Genomic DNA, 17666 nt, shown 5'->3' on the forward strand with positions numbered 1-17666 from the left:
GAAGTAAGAGTTCCCGCTTAGATAAAGACATAATACCATGTTTTGCAGTATTAATTGCTTACTTACTTTGACGGTGTGTCACTAGGAAATGATGCTGAGCTGTCTTCTCTTAAATCTGGTTGAGGAGAAGAAGATCTGAAATGATAGTTAAAAGGAGATAAAAGTATGACATATTCATGTATTGTCGTCACAGTTACCAAAACCAGCCAACATACTGGGTTGGAGTCTTACTATATCTCTAATAAATATTTATTGGGAAAAAAGAAGACAGTCTATGTCATTGTTCCTTAGAGTGGCTGAACTAAATTGGATGCCTATAGAAAGGTGATACGGTAAGAATAGTCAGAGAACAAGCCAAGGACTACAAGAAGAGTCAGATACATGAAGTAACAAGTCAGGGTTAGAAGAAAACTGGGTAACATCCAGGACAAGATACCAAAAACCTGTAATTATACTGAATGAAACCACAACAGGGCATTTTTTGTGGGAGAAAAGTGTGTGTGCAAATACATATAGTTTTGTCACTCCTGCGTGCCCAAAATATGTAAGTTTGTATGTAAGTTTCTCAAAAGTTTCTATGCAGATGAGTGGAACGATACACTGGGGATCACAGTATACACATTAGGGGGATATGGGGATATAAACTGCGGGACATGGAGATATGCACTAGGGGGACATGGGGAGCTACACTACAGGGGCATATTGAGATTGAGTATTGGGACATGGGAATATACACAAGAGGGCATGGGGATACATAGGAGGGATATTCACAAGATGGATATTCAGTGGGGTACATGTGCATACGCACTAGGGGGACACGGGATATACACTAGGGGACATGGAGAGATGCACTAGAGGGGCACATTGAGATACACTATTGGGCATGAGGAAATACACTAGGGGGACACGGGGATACACAAAAGGGGTGTGTGGGGATATACACTGGGGTACATGTGCAAATGCACTAGGGGGACACGGGGTATACACTAGGGGACATGGAGCTATACACTGGGGGAAATTTGGCTATGTACTAGGGAGGCATGGGGATATACACTATAGGGACATTGGGATATACATAAGGAGGACATGAGGATATATACTAGAGGGACATTGGGATATAAGGATATACACTGGGGCCATAGAGGAGATACAATGGGGGATATGAGGAGGTATGATTGATATATGGGGAGATATGTTGTGGGAAAAGAGGAGATACATTGGGTACACGGAGACATTTACTGGGATATGTAGAAGGGATTTGAAAGGGATGTGAAACCAACAATAAGACTTTCATCATAATATGAATGAAATGTTTGTTATGTGTAAAATACTTATAAAAATAATATGTTAGATTTTAGTTCTCCTACAAAGATTCACAAAATAAAGAGACATAGAATTTTTACTCTTCAATCTCTTTGGTCTTTGTAAAGATTCGGAGGAGGAACTCTGACTCCTGTCCTTTGATTTCAGTGAAAGGAATGATGACGTATGTCCCAGGTGGAGCCATAAAAGATCGGCTGATTTCCCGTGACCTCTCCAGGCCTGAGTTTATAGTTTCTATCACTTGCTGGCGGGAGTATTTCTGCTGCGATCCATTCTTCACGCCCTGCATTAACAAGTAGAACACACAGTAACGTGACATGAATGTAAGTTGATAATAATTGCTCACCATAACTAAATAGATCATATATTTTAATGGACTATATTGAGTTGCTTTGAAAGTTTGGGTGCATATGGTTTTATTTATTTTATATTTTTTATAATTTTATCATGCCTAGCAACAGGTTCACACCACGCTAACTGTCATTTTTCTTGTGTTTCTGGGAATCTGGAGTTGTATTTTTACTGACAGCATGTTTCTTTCTTCCTTTTTGAAATGTTATGTTTTGTGTTTTATACCATAATCATGCATCTGACATAAATTAAAATAAATACAATTATTATGATTATTACTGTGTGATACTCTGTCAGGTGTATTCTTCAGTAATTTGCATCTCTGGTGATCGGAGAACCTGTAGGGCAGTGCTCCTCAAGCCTCTCCTCAAGGCACACCTAACAGTCCAGACACACCTGGGTAATCCCTAAATCGTGGACTGTTACGTGTGTCTTGAGGAGTGGGTTGAGGAGCACTGCTGTAGGGCACTTCATTGATAAGTGCTAAATCCTCTCTTGCCATTATCGTTTAAACGACCACAACGCAGAACTTTACAGTTACATAGGATTATTAGAATGTAACTGTATTTTACTGAGATAGAAAACAATATCTGATTCTCTAATTATGATGTAAAGGTCTTACTATACTAATCTAAAAGTATTGTAAGCTTTAGATTGTGAGCTGGTTTGGGCAGGGCCTTGTTCACCTACTCCTGCCATGTGTCATAGTGTTTCGTTAGAATTAAAGGTTTACCTCGTTTACCTGTTGTCAGTCCTGCAGAATATGTTGGCACTATAGAAATATTTGTAATTGTGTGAAAGACTGTATTATAAGATATATCTTACCTTGGAACCAACCTGGAGAGAAATATTGAGAAAAAGTAATTAATTTTTGGTATATTCAAAATGTGAATATAAATTTAGTTTGCTCTGCATGTCTATCGCTTTATGTCAAGCCTTAATGCCAAACTATCAGTGTAAACTATTTCAAAGTAATACATTTAGTTGTTTTAAAATCAATAAGATATAATATATTCATTCTGCCAATAGATCATTTATATCAATGTTACTGTACAGATGATAACAGATAGATAAAAAGTGGTGAGAGCACACAAAATAAGCAGATAATATATTACCACTAAAGCCAAATGGAATCCTGCAATTAAAAACAGGAGGCAAACATAGGGTAATATAGTACAGATAAAATGTAAAGTAGGTCACACTCACATATTACTGAGCCACTTAATGTAAGCTGGCTCAGACTAAATGCGTTGAATAGACTGGTGTTAGTTGTCAGTGGATACAAATACTGTAGACTTCTTTGTTCTCTCCCTTGTAACAGAATCCAGGATGCAGGATCTTGCAAAAGGATTTATTAAACAAAAGTGGAACAGGTGTTACATTTTTAATTTAATTTATTTTTACTTTACCTTTTATCTGTACTATATTACCCTATGTTTGTCTCCTGTTTTTAATTGCAGGATTTCATTTGGCTTTAGTGGTAATATATTATCTGCTTATTTTGTGTGCTCTAACCACTTTTTATCTATTTGGTATTTACTTATATATGTGTGGTGGAGTGACCCACATAGGTGATAGTAACACCTGTTTATATTGTATTTTTTACCAATTCATACACTTTTTTTAGTTACTGTACAGTTGTTTTCTAATATTTTTAACGGAAATATACTGATAGTTATCCAAAAATGTATTGAAATGCGTAGTGAAATCCAGATTATAAACTTATGGCTGCACTCACCTAAACATGCTTAAATTATGGACAACTTGGCCAATTTGAAAACTTCTCCTGGCTTGGCTATTTTAGTTTAATTTTAAATTCCTAAACGTCAGAGTTTAGTTATTAACTTAGACAATGAATTAAAATATAACTACATAAGTTTATTGCCGCTGTAAAGTTGTAGCAAATTACCCGGCAAAATGCGAATCCGATTCGTAACCACGGAGGATTAAACTTGCGCTCGTTACTGAGACCTTGCATTAATGCCACAGCCACATTGTAACATCTTTTATCGCCCTCTGATTCCAACACATTTATAACATATTGTGGATTTTTCCAGATGTCATCTGTAACAAATAAATTAGAAAATCGACTGAAGTGGTCATAGTGTTTGGAGAAACCGTTATTATTATTTAAAATGTATATTAATATATATTAAACTATAGTAATATAAGAGATACTGCATAGTGTCTAAAACATTGTATTCCATATTTCTGGAAAGGATGAATGAAAAAGCAAAAAATCTAATTTGTTTAATTTTTAACAAAAGTTTAATTTTGTTTATCATTGAATGGCCATATATACACTGATGTGCTATTTTATTCTCCATGTATGTACTAGGTGTGCATCTCATGTTTTAAAGAAATGTTAAGCATTGGTGTACAAAGGGTGGCGGATCCACCACGGATGCCACTCATTAGGGGGGTGCCCGGGGCACTGATCCTGATGGGGCCATGGCCCTGGGTGATACTTTGACAGGGGCGCCCCTGTGTCATCTCCTCTCACGACCCGCGACAGCATTGCTGCAGGTTGCTATGGCAACGATTCGTGCGGCATACAATGCATGCATCCATTACAGACTAAACACACACTGTGTACCCGTATGTCTGTATATGTGCATCTGTATCTGTTTCAGCGTGTTTAACTGCATGCCGGTGTATCTGTATGTGTGTTTGTATATGTGTGTCTGTGCATCTTTATCTGTGTCTGTGTATTTGTATGTGTGTCAGTGTTTGTACCTATGTGTCTGTGTATCTGTATGTATTTCTGTGTAGATGTGTGTCTGTAGGTGTGTCAGTGTGTTTATTTGTGTGTCTGTATGTGTGTCATTGTTTGCATCTGTGTGTGTTTGTATCTGTATGTGTGTGTCAGTGTTTGTGTCTGTGTAGCTGCATGTATATCAGTGTGTGACTGTATCTCTGTGTCTATGTATCTGCATGTGTGTTAATTGTCATTCCTATTCCTCATTAATGCACATCTCTTGATATACAAAAATTCATCAGTTGAGAGGAAGAATGGATGAAAATTGACTTCTATGTTTAAAAAATGATCACATTTTTTTTCTTATTTTCCTGGAGTTGATATACTTTATTCCCCTTCACATTTACCTAATAAAATGCATTTTTATTTAGTTTTTTGTTTTATAATGGGCAAAAATCTGTCAATTATTTTTCACTCATGGGAAAAAAATAGAGGTTCGAAACTGACAACAAAATTTGCTCTGATTCCGACAGGAAAATATTCTCATGCAATTAGTAGGGAAGATTTATCAAAGTGTTCTGAAACTTGCCTTTTTTTTAAGGGAATTCAGATACAGAGACTTTCCTAGTGCAAAACAGGCAAAAATATTAACAAATGGAATGTACTACTCAAAAAGTAGGTTACCTGCAGTACTACAGCCGCCCGCAGTACTTCCTCTCACCCATTGGTTAAAATAAGAACTGGATTTCCAAATAAATTGGGGGCTGTCAAAGTCCAAATAACTTGGGGTGTAGTTGCAGATGCTCAACTGATTATAATTCTGCATGAAGTCTTGGCAAGACATCCTGTAGAAATACGACGGTTAAAGCAACAAACAAAAGTCCAAACAGTAACACAAACAAAACACATTTGTATTCAGCCAAAAACTCTGTAACAAGAGACAAACAATATAAATACCAAAATTCGCCATCATTCCTCTGGACATTTAGTTTGCTACGAATTTCAGGTGAAACCCGTTCCCACTGTGGTGAGCTGCAAAAATATAAGCATAAAAATAATTAATCAAAAAAATATATAATGAATTATGTTATTACACAGTATACAAAGATTGACAGCCAGTCACAAGCCAGTCTGTATAACCAACCTAGTAACAGTTTGCAAAATAATATGTGTGTGTGCATTGTTTGTGGTTGTAATGTAATTTTTGCCACATTGAGAAAGTTCAGCCATGCTCCTACGAAAACAATGTTCATGCATATTTGGCTTCCATGACACTTCATACAGACGTTCCATAGGTGAGTTTAGTGAGCTATGTCACACACATATACAGTATCCAGCATCTTATCAAGCATGTACTCAGTAGGCTACTTCAAGTCCTGTCCTGGCCCCACAGTATCTCTCAGTGTTAAAAAGCTATTGGTACTTTCAAATGTAACATGTCTTTCAAACCTTTCCATAAAAAATGTCTTGGTGGAGATTTTCAGAGCTGATGTTTTAAAGCCAGAATTTCATATCATTGGGGGAATTAGGTCCATTCTTTTAGATATGAATAATAGCCTCTTGTGCACTCATATTTAATGTACAGATAGCTTACATGTGTGTCATGGTTCCACTAAATACAACCAGTTATTTTTAACATGTTTCCATTTTGTAAGTTGAGGCATTGTCAAGTACGTGCTGGATTTTACTGGCAAAGGTCCATGGGAGTTATAGTTTGCCAACAGGTGGAGACCCAAAATTTGAATTCTGTTGTTGGACATTGTACATTGTAAGAACAGGATTAGAATTCTTGATGAGGGAAAAGGAGGGATGGGCATTTTTCTGTTTTAGTACTTACTTGTCGCTCCATCGTCCATTCCATTCCCCTTGTCCCCACGGGTTCCAGACCTGAACTATATCCTCCGTTCTGTTGTTGTAGGTAATCTGACAAAAAAAACACAGCCATACTAATATTAAAAAAGTATCTATCATCGTTAATCCACCAATCAGAGTGCTCTGTGCAGGGGTGGGGGCAGGGGGGGAGGACATAATGTCCTCACCCCCTGTCCCCCACCCACCGCTCAGGGGTGAGGGCTGGGGGTGAGGGCATTAGTTCACCCCCCTTATTGTTATTTAGGCCCCCCACCCGCTGCGCAGGGGTGGGAGCTGGGGGGAAGACATTAGGTCCCCCACAATTTTTATTTATTTCCCCCACCCCTCAGGGGTAGGGGCCGGGGGGGGGAGGACAATAGGTCCCCCCCTTATTGTTATTTAGGGCCCCCACCCGCCGCACAGGGGTGGGGGCAGGGGGAGGACAGTAGGTCCCCCCTTATTGTTATTTAGGGCCCCCACCCACCGCTCAGGGGTAAGGGCCAGGGGGGGGGGACAATAGGTCCCCCCTTATTGGTATTTAGGGCCCCAGGCAATAGGCCCCCCTTTAGTTTAAAAGCCCCCACTCACATGTCGCGGGTGGGGGCTCAAGAGGGGTGAATGTTTCGTTTTTTTTTTTAACAGTGAGCAGTCACAGGCTGCTCACTGTTTAATAGACACACCCCTACTCGCGGTATACAGCTTCTATATAGGCTGGGTCACTTGCTGCACTGGCCAATCACAGCCATGCCATTAGTAGGCATGGCTGTGATGGCTTCTAAGGGCACACGAGTCAAACGCTTGTTGATTGGCTGCCCTGCAGCCTTTCAAAACGCGTCATTAAATCTCCAAACTCCAACACGAACATACAGTGATATGTCCGTGTTCGGGTCCGGGGTCCAAAGAACCTAATGTTCGGTACGACTCAACTCTACTCCCAAGCAGTACATGCCACCATTTTACTTATTGCATTGAAATTGATGTGAAACAGGACTGCAACTACCACTAATCTCAAGCAGCCCTGGGAGATGTATATCACAGTTCTGCTCTCACAGTAAACTTCTACCTTTAACCTTTGCCCTACCATAACACAAAACACATTAACCCCTACATTACCCTAACACAATACACATTAACCCCTACATTACGCTAACACAATACACATTAACCCCTACATTGTCCAATCACATAACAATATAAAAAATAAACCCTTGCGAAAATTGAACAAGGGGTTCACTGACTATATGTTCCATTAATGATATGTAAGTGGATTTGTTTTTAAAAATATAGTCAAATTTGTAAATTTATATTTAGATATGTTAAGGCGACACATGGTATGCAGGCTTTATTGATTGATATAAATTGGCGTCTATGCTAGGACCAATTTAACAACAGTCTTTTAAAAAAATTGCATTATCTATAAATGACATTATACTATATACTTGAAAACAGGAATTGCGCCAACCATTGTGAAACAATGTTAAAGAGAAAGGTTAATTTCAAGGGTGTGACCAACTATTTCATAACCCTGTGTTTTTTTCTGAATTAACGTAATTGTGCTTTCAAGAAAAAAAGCATGTTGGTATGTCGTTTTAAGTAGCACAATTGGCAAAACATTATGATTCTGTTGCCAAAATGTCAAAAATAGAAATATCACCTCGCCAACAATGATGCAAAGATAAATACAAGTTGTGTTCTCCACTACTTGCCTAATTGAATTTTCGAAAGTCCTTTGTTTGCCATTGAATATGTTCATTGTTTGAGACATTTGTATGTGACAACCACAGGGGTAAAATGGAATTGTGTAAAGTAATAAACAAGCTAACTTGAGTACTTTGCACAGTGAAATATATTGAAGAGAATACATTCTCACACGCTTGTTACTGTATGAAGTGTATTCCATAGAATATAGAAAATCTCTAGGAAAATGACTTTGTAGCTCAGTAAATTGAATGGCGTCTGATACGCACAATTCAATTCAGGACCTGTTGTAACCCAGAGCTGTCACCACCTGCAACGGAATTCAGAAGATCCGGTGTTTAAATCATTAAGGAGATTGGGATGTCTGTCACCTCAGTACTGCAGTATTGAGGTAGCTGGCAAAAATTTAGGGGGACCTCTGTGCTTCGATAAGAACCCACAAGCTCCGTGCTCTCTAGTGCCAAAGTATGTGGAGGCAAGAAATGGAGCTACCAGAAAGGTCTTTGCTAAGTGGAGAGGAAGCCAAGTAGGGAATATGAGATAGTTTGTATCTGATAACGTTACCAAGTAAGCTGCTGCAATATTTAATGTAAACTACTTTAAATATTCTGAAGATGCTACAGAGTATACTGTAATTATCACTCAGTTATCTGTTAATTTATTCAGATACGCTGGTTTTACCTGAACATTACAAAATAATTTTAGCATTTTTGATAGATATTATCTAAACAAAGTAGAAAGTCTGACATTTTCACTCTGTGGAAAATATTATTTCTGTGTTACCTGTGTGGCATTGGTCACGGTGTAGGCATGACCCCGAACAAGGCCGTTTTGCAATTCCGCATTTCCAGATTGTTGCTAAAATAAAATGAATAAAAAGTATAAAAGTGTTGGTTAAATAGAAATGACCAGAAATAAAATAATAACTAAAATGCATATTTATAAAGATTAAATGTGTTTACTGTCTATTTTCATTTAAAATGTTAACTTCTAATATTGTAAATGTTCATTTGATTTCACGCTTTGCCATTTTCATTCATTTACAATCTGGAATTATATGAATGAAAAGGAAAACTACATTTTACCTTAGCTAGAGAAATTTATGAAGTTCACCCTAGACAATATTAAGTTCTGTTGTTCTGTTTGGGTAATATAGTAGAAAGGTGATTGCGATTTTGAAATCAAGAACAAAATTAATTAGAAATGACTTAGTTGAGTGTTTTTCACTTTTGTTTGGATCAACAACCCGTGGTAGGTGGAGTTTTGATCTGATGGCCTTGAATCTTTTCCAACCTACACTACTAAGGCCTATTTTACAGTTGGACTTTGGTAATCAATCAATAACAGTAAATGTATTATTGGAAAGAATCAATCAGCAGGTTTTAATTACACTCAGAGGCATAACTAGAAACCACGGGGCCCCGGTGTGAAAATTGCCCTGGGGCCCTCCCCCATAGTCTACCCCCAACCCATATGCCCCCACCCCTTATGTCCCTGCCCACCCCCCACCCATGCAGACAAACAGATACAGATGCAGACACACACATAGACACACACACACAGACACATATAGGCACACATACACGTAGACACAAACACACAGACACACACATACACACATATACAAACACACACACATACACACAGAGACCCATACATACAGACATACACACAGACATGTAGACTTACACACACACATACAGGCACACACATACATACAAACACACACATACAGACATAAAAACACACAGACATACATACATACAGACACAGACACACACTTACACAGAAGCACATACATATAGACAGACACATACACACACACACACAGACAGACAGAAACACACACACAGACAGAAACACACACACACAGAGACACATACACACAGACACACACACACACATACAGACAGAAACACATACAGACAGAGATACAGACAGACAGACACACCCACATGCACATACACACAGACACACACACACACATACACTAACACACACACATGCAAAATGTTTAAGTCACCCTCCTGTTTCCTATCTTTTAGATGCAGGAGGGTGACTTTCCCTGGGGTACAGTGGCTCAGGCTGATGTGAGCCTCTCCTTCCTCCTATGTGGTTCCCGGTGGATGCTGGGAAGAGTGACCTGGGCAGTCACTTCCTCCACTTATGCGTTGTTACAATATTACATTTAAGATTATCGTTTCCCTACAGTAATAATGCATCAACCTTTTTCTCAGTACAATGGGCTTACAAAGCATACATACAAGATCAAAAGGAACAAGAGGTGTTGAGGGCCCTGCTCAATCAAGCTGACAATCTAGAAAAATGGGGTACAGATACGAAAGGTAAGGGAATAGTAACATTTTGTTCCTGGTAGGCGCAGGTTGATGGTGGAGGTTGTAAACAGTATGGGACTACAATAAGGTTGAATGAAGACAAAACAGACAATGGGTCAGAGAAGAGAAGTTAATTGGTTAACGGAAATGCCTACTTAAAGAGATATATTTCTTACTAATGCTAAGAGAGACAGGGCCATAAACATGAGATAAATATGTACCTGTGTTGTTTAACCCCTTAAGGACACATGACATGTGTGACATGTCATGATTCCCTTTTATTCCAGAAGTTTGGTCCTTAAGGGGTTAAGGGGAAGTGGCAATATTTAAGTTTATTATTTTGCCTGTATCATTTCTTCAAACTTCAACAGGAAATACAAGCTCTGTACTTACACCTCCAGGAGTTGTACTGCCCACGAGGGAGCCAGACTTTGCAGCTGCTAAGACAATGTCTCGCAAGTCCACGGGGGGCTTGGTTAAAATGAAATCCATCTGTATCCCACCCGTGAAATCCACCAAAGCTTCCGAAATGAAACCCCAGTGCAAATTCTGATATGAGCCACGTAGTCTAAATAACAGCAGTTGTGGATTAAGTTAGTATTAATAAACTAGAACATTATTCAGATAAAACAGTCACATGATAAATAATATGTCTCTCGTCTGTCCTGTTATCTATACAGTTAAAGCTCTTTTTATGCAAAGCACATTTTAAAGATCAATTTCTAATTTTAAGTGTGATTTAACTAAAGAGTAATGTAAGAACCATTCTATTGATTATTTTAATGGACATGAATATATAAAGCATCATCTGCTTCTAGGAGTAACTAAAAAAAATATTTTTACTTTGACAATATACACCCTGTTCTAAATGATTATGCAAATGATATTTTCTCATTTACCTAAATAATTGATGTAATAAAACAGTCAGCATAATTATCATGTTATCAACTATTAAGAGTACAATTCAAATTTTATTGAGCAAACCTCCTAATGATAACAGTATTTTTTTTTAAACATAAAAAACTTACAATGCACTGTTCCAAATTATTACGCACGGTAAGTTTCAAAACACTTTATAGGTTGTAAAGAACTGAAAATTGTCATTTGTTGTGTTTGCAGCATATTTACTGAAATCAAAAGCTATTTCAATCAAACTTATAACAACATTTTAACTTTTTAAACATTTTAACAGGTCACGTTACATTTTAACATAGGAACCCTTATTTGATAGCAGTTTTTGGATAGTTTCTGCTTGAATTTGTTTGCAAGATGTCAGAATAGCCTCCCGGAGCTGCTGTTTGGATGTAAACCGCCTCCCACCCTCATAGATCTTTTGCTTGAGGATGCTCCAAAGGTTCTCAATAGGATTGAGGTCAGGGGAGGATGGAGGCCACACCATGACTTTCTCTCCTTTTATCCCCATAGCAGCCATTGATGCAGAGGTATTCTTTGCAGCATAAATGGTGCATTGTCTTGCATGAAGATGATTTTATTACGGAAAGCATAGGTCTTCCTTCTGTACCAGGGAAAAAAGTGGTCAGTCAGAAACTCCACATACTTTGCAGAGGTCATCTTTACACCTTCGGGGGCCCAAAACATGACTCCACCACCGCCTTGCTGACGTCGCAGCCTTGTTGGAACAGGGTGGCCGTCCACCAACCATTCACTACTCCATCCATCTGGACCATCCAGGGTTGCACGGCACTCATCAGTGAACAGGACTGTTTGTAAATTAGTCTTCATGTATTTTTCTGCCCAGTGCAGCCGTGTCTGCTTGTGAGCATTGGTTAGTGGTAGCCGAATAGAAGGTTTATGCACAGTTGCAAGACTCTGGAGGACTCTACACCTTAATGTCCGTGGGACTCCAGAGGCAGCAGCAGCTTCAAATATCTGTTTGCTGCTATGTAATGGTATTTTAGCAGCTGCTCTCTTGATCCGATGCATGGATCTGGCAGAAATCTTCCTCAATGTGCTTTATCTGTACAAACCCGTCTGTGCTCTGAATCAGCCACAAATCTCTTAATAGTGCGATGATCACGCTTAAGTTTTCGTGAAATATCTAATGTTTTCATACCTCGTCCAAGGCATTGAACTATTTCACTCTTTTCGGCAGCAGAGAGATCCTTTTTCTTCCCCATATTGCATGAAAATGGTGCTCTGCTTAATAATGTGGAACACCCTCCTTTAGTAGTTTTTCCTTAAATTGGGCTCACCTGGTAATCTAATTATCACAGGTGTCTGAGATTGTTTTCAGTGATCAAAAGAGCCCTGAGACACAATGCCATCCATGAGTTAAACTGAAAACAAAATACTTAATCTTTCTGACACTTAAATAGAATTTGCATAATAATTTGGAACAGGGTATGTAAGATATCACTATCCTTTTCACACATTTAATGTTATGGCAATATTTCGTTATTCAATAACTGGAACTCATGGACATTGACATTTAGAGGATGATATTTAGGTATATTTGCTCATGCGTAATAAAATACAAAATTATTAATATTCCCCCACTAAGCAAGGGTAAGCCCAGTAGATCCATTAAAAATATTTATTAAGGTATACTGTATGCATTTAATACAAATGATACATTCAGAGGCTTGATTTACAGGCATTATTTTATTCTCAGTAAAACAATTACAGTTTTCCTTTAATGGAATAAAAGACTAAAACACCGTTGATCTTTTTTAGTTTAGCAGGGTAATTAATGAATTATCTTAAGTGAAATATAGTGATTACTTAGCGTAAGCCTTCTCCAGTAGCGATGGCCAGAATTCATTGTTGCTGCGGGGCTGGACTGACAGATATTTTCCATTAAGGGTAGGTAGTCTATCATCGACAACAACATCCACCCATTCTCCAAACTGCCAGAACTAAAACAACAAAATAATAAAAAAAAAAAAAAAAGAAGATATGGTAGTAAATGATTCAGTAACGGATATATTTAAGGTTTAGGTGGAGCTACACACGTTGAAGCTACAGGTGTAGATCAGGTAATATGATGTGGTGTTATGGGTTCTTTCAAAACACTCAAAATGTTTTGATTTTCTGGAATCTTGGGGAATTATGGAATATAAAAGTGTTCACTTAAATATAACCTTACATTGAAAATAAAACTGCATGCGTTCTTTAAACCAATCAAAGCAAATCTTTCACCAATCAGTATGCAATGGATGGGTCCTTATGGTCTTAATGCAGAGGTCATGGAGATTATAATATCATAATCAGGCAGTGCTATGCTATTTTGATCATGTTCTTTGCTGTGCTCACTCGGGATCTCCTGTGTCCTACTAAAGGCATAGCACCACGTGCCAGTTATAGTGATATCATATTTGATGTTCTGCAAAAAAACAGCACAGTAGAAGACTCGGGAGAACACCACAGGCCTGTGCAAAAGGCCTGTCCTCGCAGAGGCCAGCATCTTATGGGACCATACTGTTTTCAGGGTATGATCCTGCTATATGTGAGAAATCAGGGAACTGTCCTCAACAAACATAACCTAAGATCCTCTTTAGAAGTGCTCACGCTGTGCTGACTGGTATCAGGGAACTAGGACCATACACAGAGAGATATAGCAGAGCGCTATGCATCGTCTGCCCGGAATAAGGCCGTAACTGGAAATGTCAGGGGGCATGCCACCACTAATCCAAAGCTCAGCTGGGTTAAAATATCACTTTTAAAAATAAGCACACGCGGTAATTCTCAGGAAAATTATTCTGTATTTATTTGTTTATTCCTGTATTTATGGTGATCAGGGTGAGTTGAAATCTTACACTGCTTTAAACAATTTAACATTTAAGATAACAGATGATACTAAGGATTTTTCTGCCTCTACCTGGCATATTGCCTAAATATTAAATTTCAGTTTGAAATCCATCACAATTCAGTGGGGTCTCCTCACTAAATAACAAAAAAACAGGGACTCTGGAACCGGTTTAGAAAACAAAAAAATAAAATAAATAAAAGAGTTTTTTTTTGTGTAAAGCATGTTTTCAAGTCGTCGCCAACTGCTGTTTAGTTAGTATCCTCCAGTGTTTACTGAATAAAAAGATTTATCTTTTGTTAGACTCGTCATGTTATGGAAATGTGAGCACACAGGGTAACTTGCAAGGCAAAACGAATAATCTCCCTGCACCCAGAGTCACGTGTTATATTCAAATCTCAGCTCAGGTCATTTGAATGTTGTTGGAGATGAAATAAGGAACATAATCCAATTGAAAAGACAAAGAAAATCCTTTATAAAGCACAAGCTTGAAGAATTAGGAACGTAGACTTGTATTTAGTAAAACCTGCTAATAAAATGGATTCTGTCTGATAAAAATAACAATGTATTATTTAAAAAATGTAGCTATGTTTCTGAACTATTACGGATGAATATGTTCTGTTTACAGATTTAGAGATATCATTTCCTTTAGATTGAAATAGACAACTATATGTGTAAGCTCTAAAATCTTACAATAGTTTATTCGCTAAACTCTGACTGGCAAAATTAGGCTAACACCGCCAAATTGTGAATACAGTGTATTCAAAGGTGGTTTCCAAATTATTGTAGCTGTAATTTTGACAATTGTAATAAAGTTGGCTACAATTTGGAATGTTGCCCCTTGTTTTAAAGTTGGCTACTCTTTGGAAATTTAGCCATTTGCCATTTGTAATAAAGTTGGCTACAATTTCCAAATTTGGAATTTTGCAATTGGTAGTAAAATAGGTTATAATTTGGAATTTAGTAAATAAACCGCACAATGTGCAGTGTGAAATGTTGGCAGTGTAAAGTGAATATTACAATGTCAGGGCCATTTATAAATATTTTTTAACTGCCTTCATTTAAATCTCCTATAAATCTCATCACAGGTGGGTTTGGCACATGTACTGTGTACAGCTAAGCTCAAACTGATCCTACGGTATAAGTAGATGTTTAATGGGCATGACAGGTGCATATTTTATATTTCTAATAAAAAATACATTTATCTCATACCCGAAAATGAAAAATCCCGGCATATTTATATGTAAACTCTTGGTCCTTGGGGATCACATCTTCAAGGAATTTTCTGTGCAATGTCAGACTGCCAACTGCGGCTAGAACCCAGCAATCGCCTGCAGACAATAACCATCAGACACCAGAAATATTGTTAGACAAAGGCAGACCAACATGCATTTATCACTGTGATTTCACAGCTCGACTAATTTAGACTGAATTTTGCAATTTGAAATTTACACTTTGTTTCCGTTAAAGGGACACCGTAGGCACGGTATCTGCTTCATCTCATTAAACTGGTTATAGGGTCTGGAGTCCCCTGGTAATAGTGATGTACCGAACTGTTCGCTGGCGAATAGTTCCTGGCGAACATAGCGTGTTCGCGTTCGCCACGGCGGGCGAACACATGCGCGGTTCGATCCGCCCCCTATCCGTCATCATTGAGTAAACTTTGACCCTGTGCCTCACAGTCAGCAGACACATTCCAGCCAATCAGCAGCAGACCCTCCCACCTCCTGTACAGCATCCATTTTAGATTCATTCTGAAGCTGCATTCTTAGATAGAGGAGGGAAAGTGTAGCTGCTGCTCATTTGATAGGGAAATGGATAGCTAGGCTAATATATTCAGTGTCCACTACAGTCCTGAAGGACTCATCTGATCTCTGCTGTAAGGACAGCACCCCAAAAAGCCCTTTTTAGGGCTAGAACATCAGTCTGCTTTTTTTCCCTGTGTAATCTAATTGCAGTTGCCTGCCTGCCAGCTTCTGTGTCAGGCTCACAGTGGATACTGTGCCCCCTTGCCCAGTGCCACCACTCATATCTGGTGTCACAATAGCTTGTATTTAAAAAAAAAAAATGTTTTCACTGTAATAAATTGAATAGCAGTTAGTTGTCTGCAAGCGGGTGTCAGGCCTACAGCGTGTACTCTGCCAACCTCTGCCAGTGCACATTGCCACTCATATCTGGTGTCACAATAGCGTGCATTTAAAACCAAAAACTTTTTTCACTGTTATAGATTGAATAGCAGTTAGTTGTCTTCAAGCGGGTGTATCAGGCCTACAGCGTGTACTCTGCCATCCTCTGCCTATGCACATTGCAAATCATATCTAGTGTCACAATAGCGTGCATTTAAAAATCCAAAATTGTTTTTCACTGTTATAGAATGAATAGCAGTTAGTTGTCTTCAAGCGGGTGTGTCAGGCCTACAGCGTGTACTCTGCCAAACTCTGCCACTGCACAGTGCCACTCATATCTGGTCTCACAGTAGCTTGCACGCATAGTACCACTAATCCAAAAAAAAATGACAGGCAGAGGCAGGCCACCCCGCAGGGGCCGTCGTGGTCGTGGTGCTGTGATTCCCTTTTGCCCTAGAATAATGCCCAATTTTCAGAGGCCACGTACTATGAACTTGAAAAGTTCTGAGGACATAGTTAACTGGCTAACACAGGACACCCAATCTTCTACAGCTTCCGCTCGGAACCTTGACGCACCATCCTCCACCAGCTTAGCTACGGGCACCTCTCAAGATACCACTCACCCGCCTGCCGCCACCACCAACACTAGCACCACAGCCGCTTCACTTTATCTGTCAGAGGAGTTATTTACACATCCGTTTGAAGAAATGAGTGATGCGCAACCAATATTGCCAGAGGATGTAGATAACAGGGATATGTCTCAGTCAGGCAGCATTACACACATGGACTTGCGGTGTGATTATAATGATGTTGTACCCGCTGCTGCTTCCTTTGCTGAGTTGTCAGATACAAGTGAAGCGGTTGATGATGACGATGCGTCCATGGATGTCACGTGGGTGCCCGCTCGGCAAGAAGAAGAACAGGGCGAAAGTTCAGATGGGGAGACAGAGAGGAGGAGGAGACGAGTTGGAAGCAGGGGGAGGTCGTCGCAAGGAGCTAGTGGCACAGTCAGACAGCATGCATCGGCACCCAGGGTCAGCCAGACAGCACGCCAATCAACGCATGCTGTGTCCACCACCAGAATGCCGTCATTGCAGAGCTCAGCAGTGTGGCATTTTTTGTGTGTGTCTGCCTCTGACAACAGCGATGCCATTTGCAACCTGTGCCAAAAGAAACTGAGTCGTGGGAAGTTCAACACCCACCCAGGTACAACTGCTTTGCGTAGGCACATGATCGCACATCACAAACGCCTATGGGATCAACACATGAGTACAAGCAGCACACAAACTCAAAGCCGCCATCCTCCTCCTGGTCCAGCATCTTCAGCCACGTCAACCACTGCTGTCCTCCTTGCCCCCTCTCAACCATCCTGCTCATCTGCCCACAGTCAGGTGTCTGTCAAGGACATGTTTGAGCGTAAGAAGCCAATGTCAGAAAGTCACCCCCTTGCCCAGCGTCTGACAGCTGGCTTATCTGACGTCCTGAAGCAGGCCAGGAAGGTGTGTGGCCATTTCAGG

At 39.4% G+C, this 17666-nt stretch overlaps 1 protein-coding gene across 1 annotated transcript in view; it reads right to left on the minus strand.

Moving 5' to 3' along the window:
- Nucleotides 1–17666, minus strand: part of LOC134586032 (calpain-13-like) — a 127891-nt gene that overhangs the window by 33750 nt on the left and 76475 nt on the right. The window contains exons 4-14 of the mRNA XM_063441536.1: nucleotides 15236–15354; nucleotides 13000–13133; nucleotides 10651–10825; nucleotides 8705–8779; nucleotides 6210–6295; nucleotides 5330–5404; nucleotides 5057–5217; nucleotides 3584–3738; nucleotides 2500–2511; nucleotides 1404–1606; nucleotides 67–135 (exon numbers count right to left, since the gene is read on the minus strand). Coding sequence (XP_063297606.1) covers nucleotides 67–135; nucleotides 1404–1606; nucleotides 2500–2511; nucleotides 3584–3738; nucleotides 5057–5217; nucleotides 5330–5404; nucleotides 6210–6295; nucleotides 8705–8779; nucleotides 10651–10825; nucleotides 13000–13133; nucleotides 15236–15354 — 1264 coding nt within the window. The remainder of the gene's footprint in view (nucleotides 1–66; nucleotides 136–1403; nucleotides 1607–2499; nucleotides 2512–3583; nucleotides 3739–5056; nucleotides 5218–5329; nucleotides 5405–6209; nucleotides 6296–8704; nucleotides 8780–10650; nucleotides 10826–12999; nucleotides 13134–15235; nucleotides 15355–17666) is intronic.

The sequence above is a fragment of the Pelobates fuscus genome, chromosome 2, assembly GCF_036172605.1.
Source record: "Pelobates fuscus isolate aPelFus1 chromosome 2, aPelFus1.pri, whole genome shotgun sequence".
Lineage (NCBI taxonomy): Eukaryota > Metazoa > Chordata > Amphibia > Anura > Pelobatidae > Pelobates > Pelobates fuscus.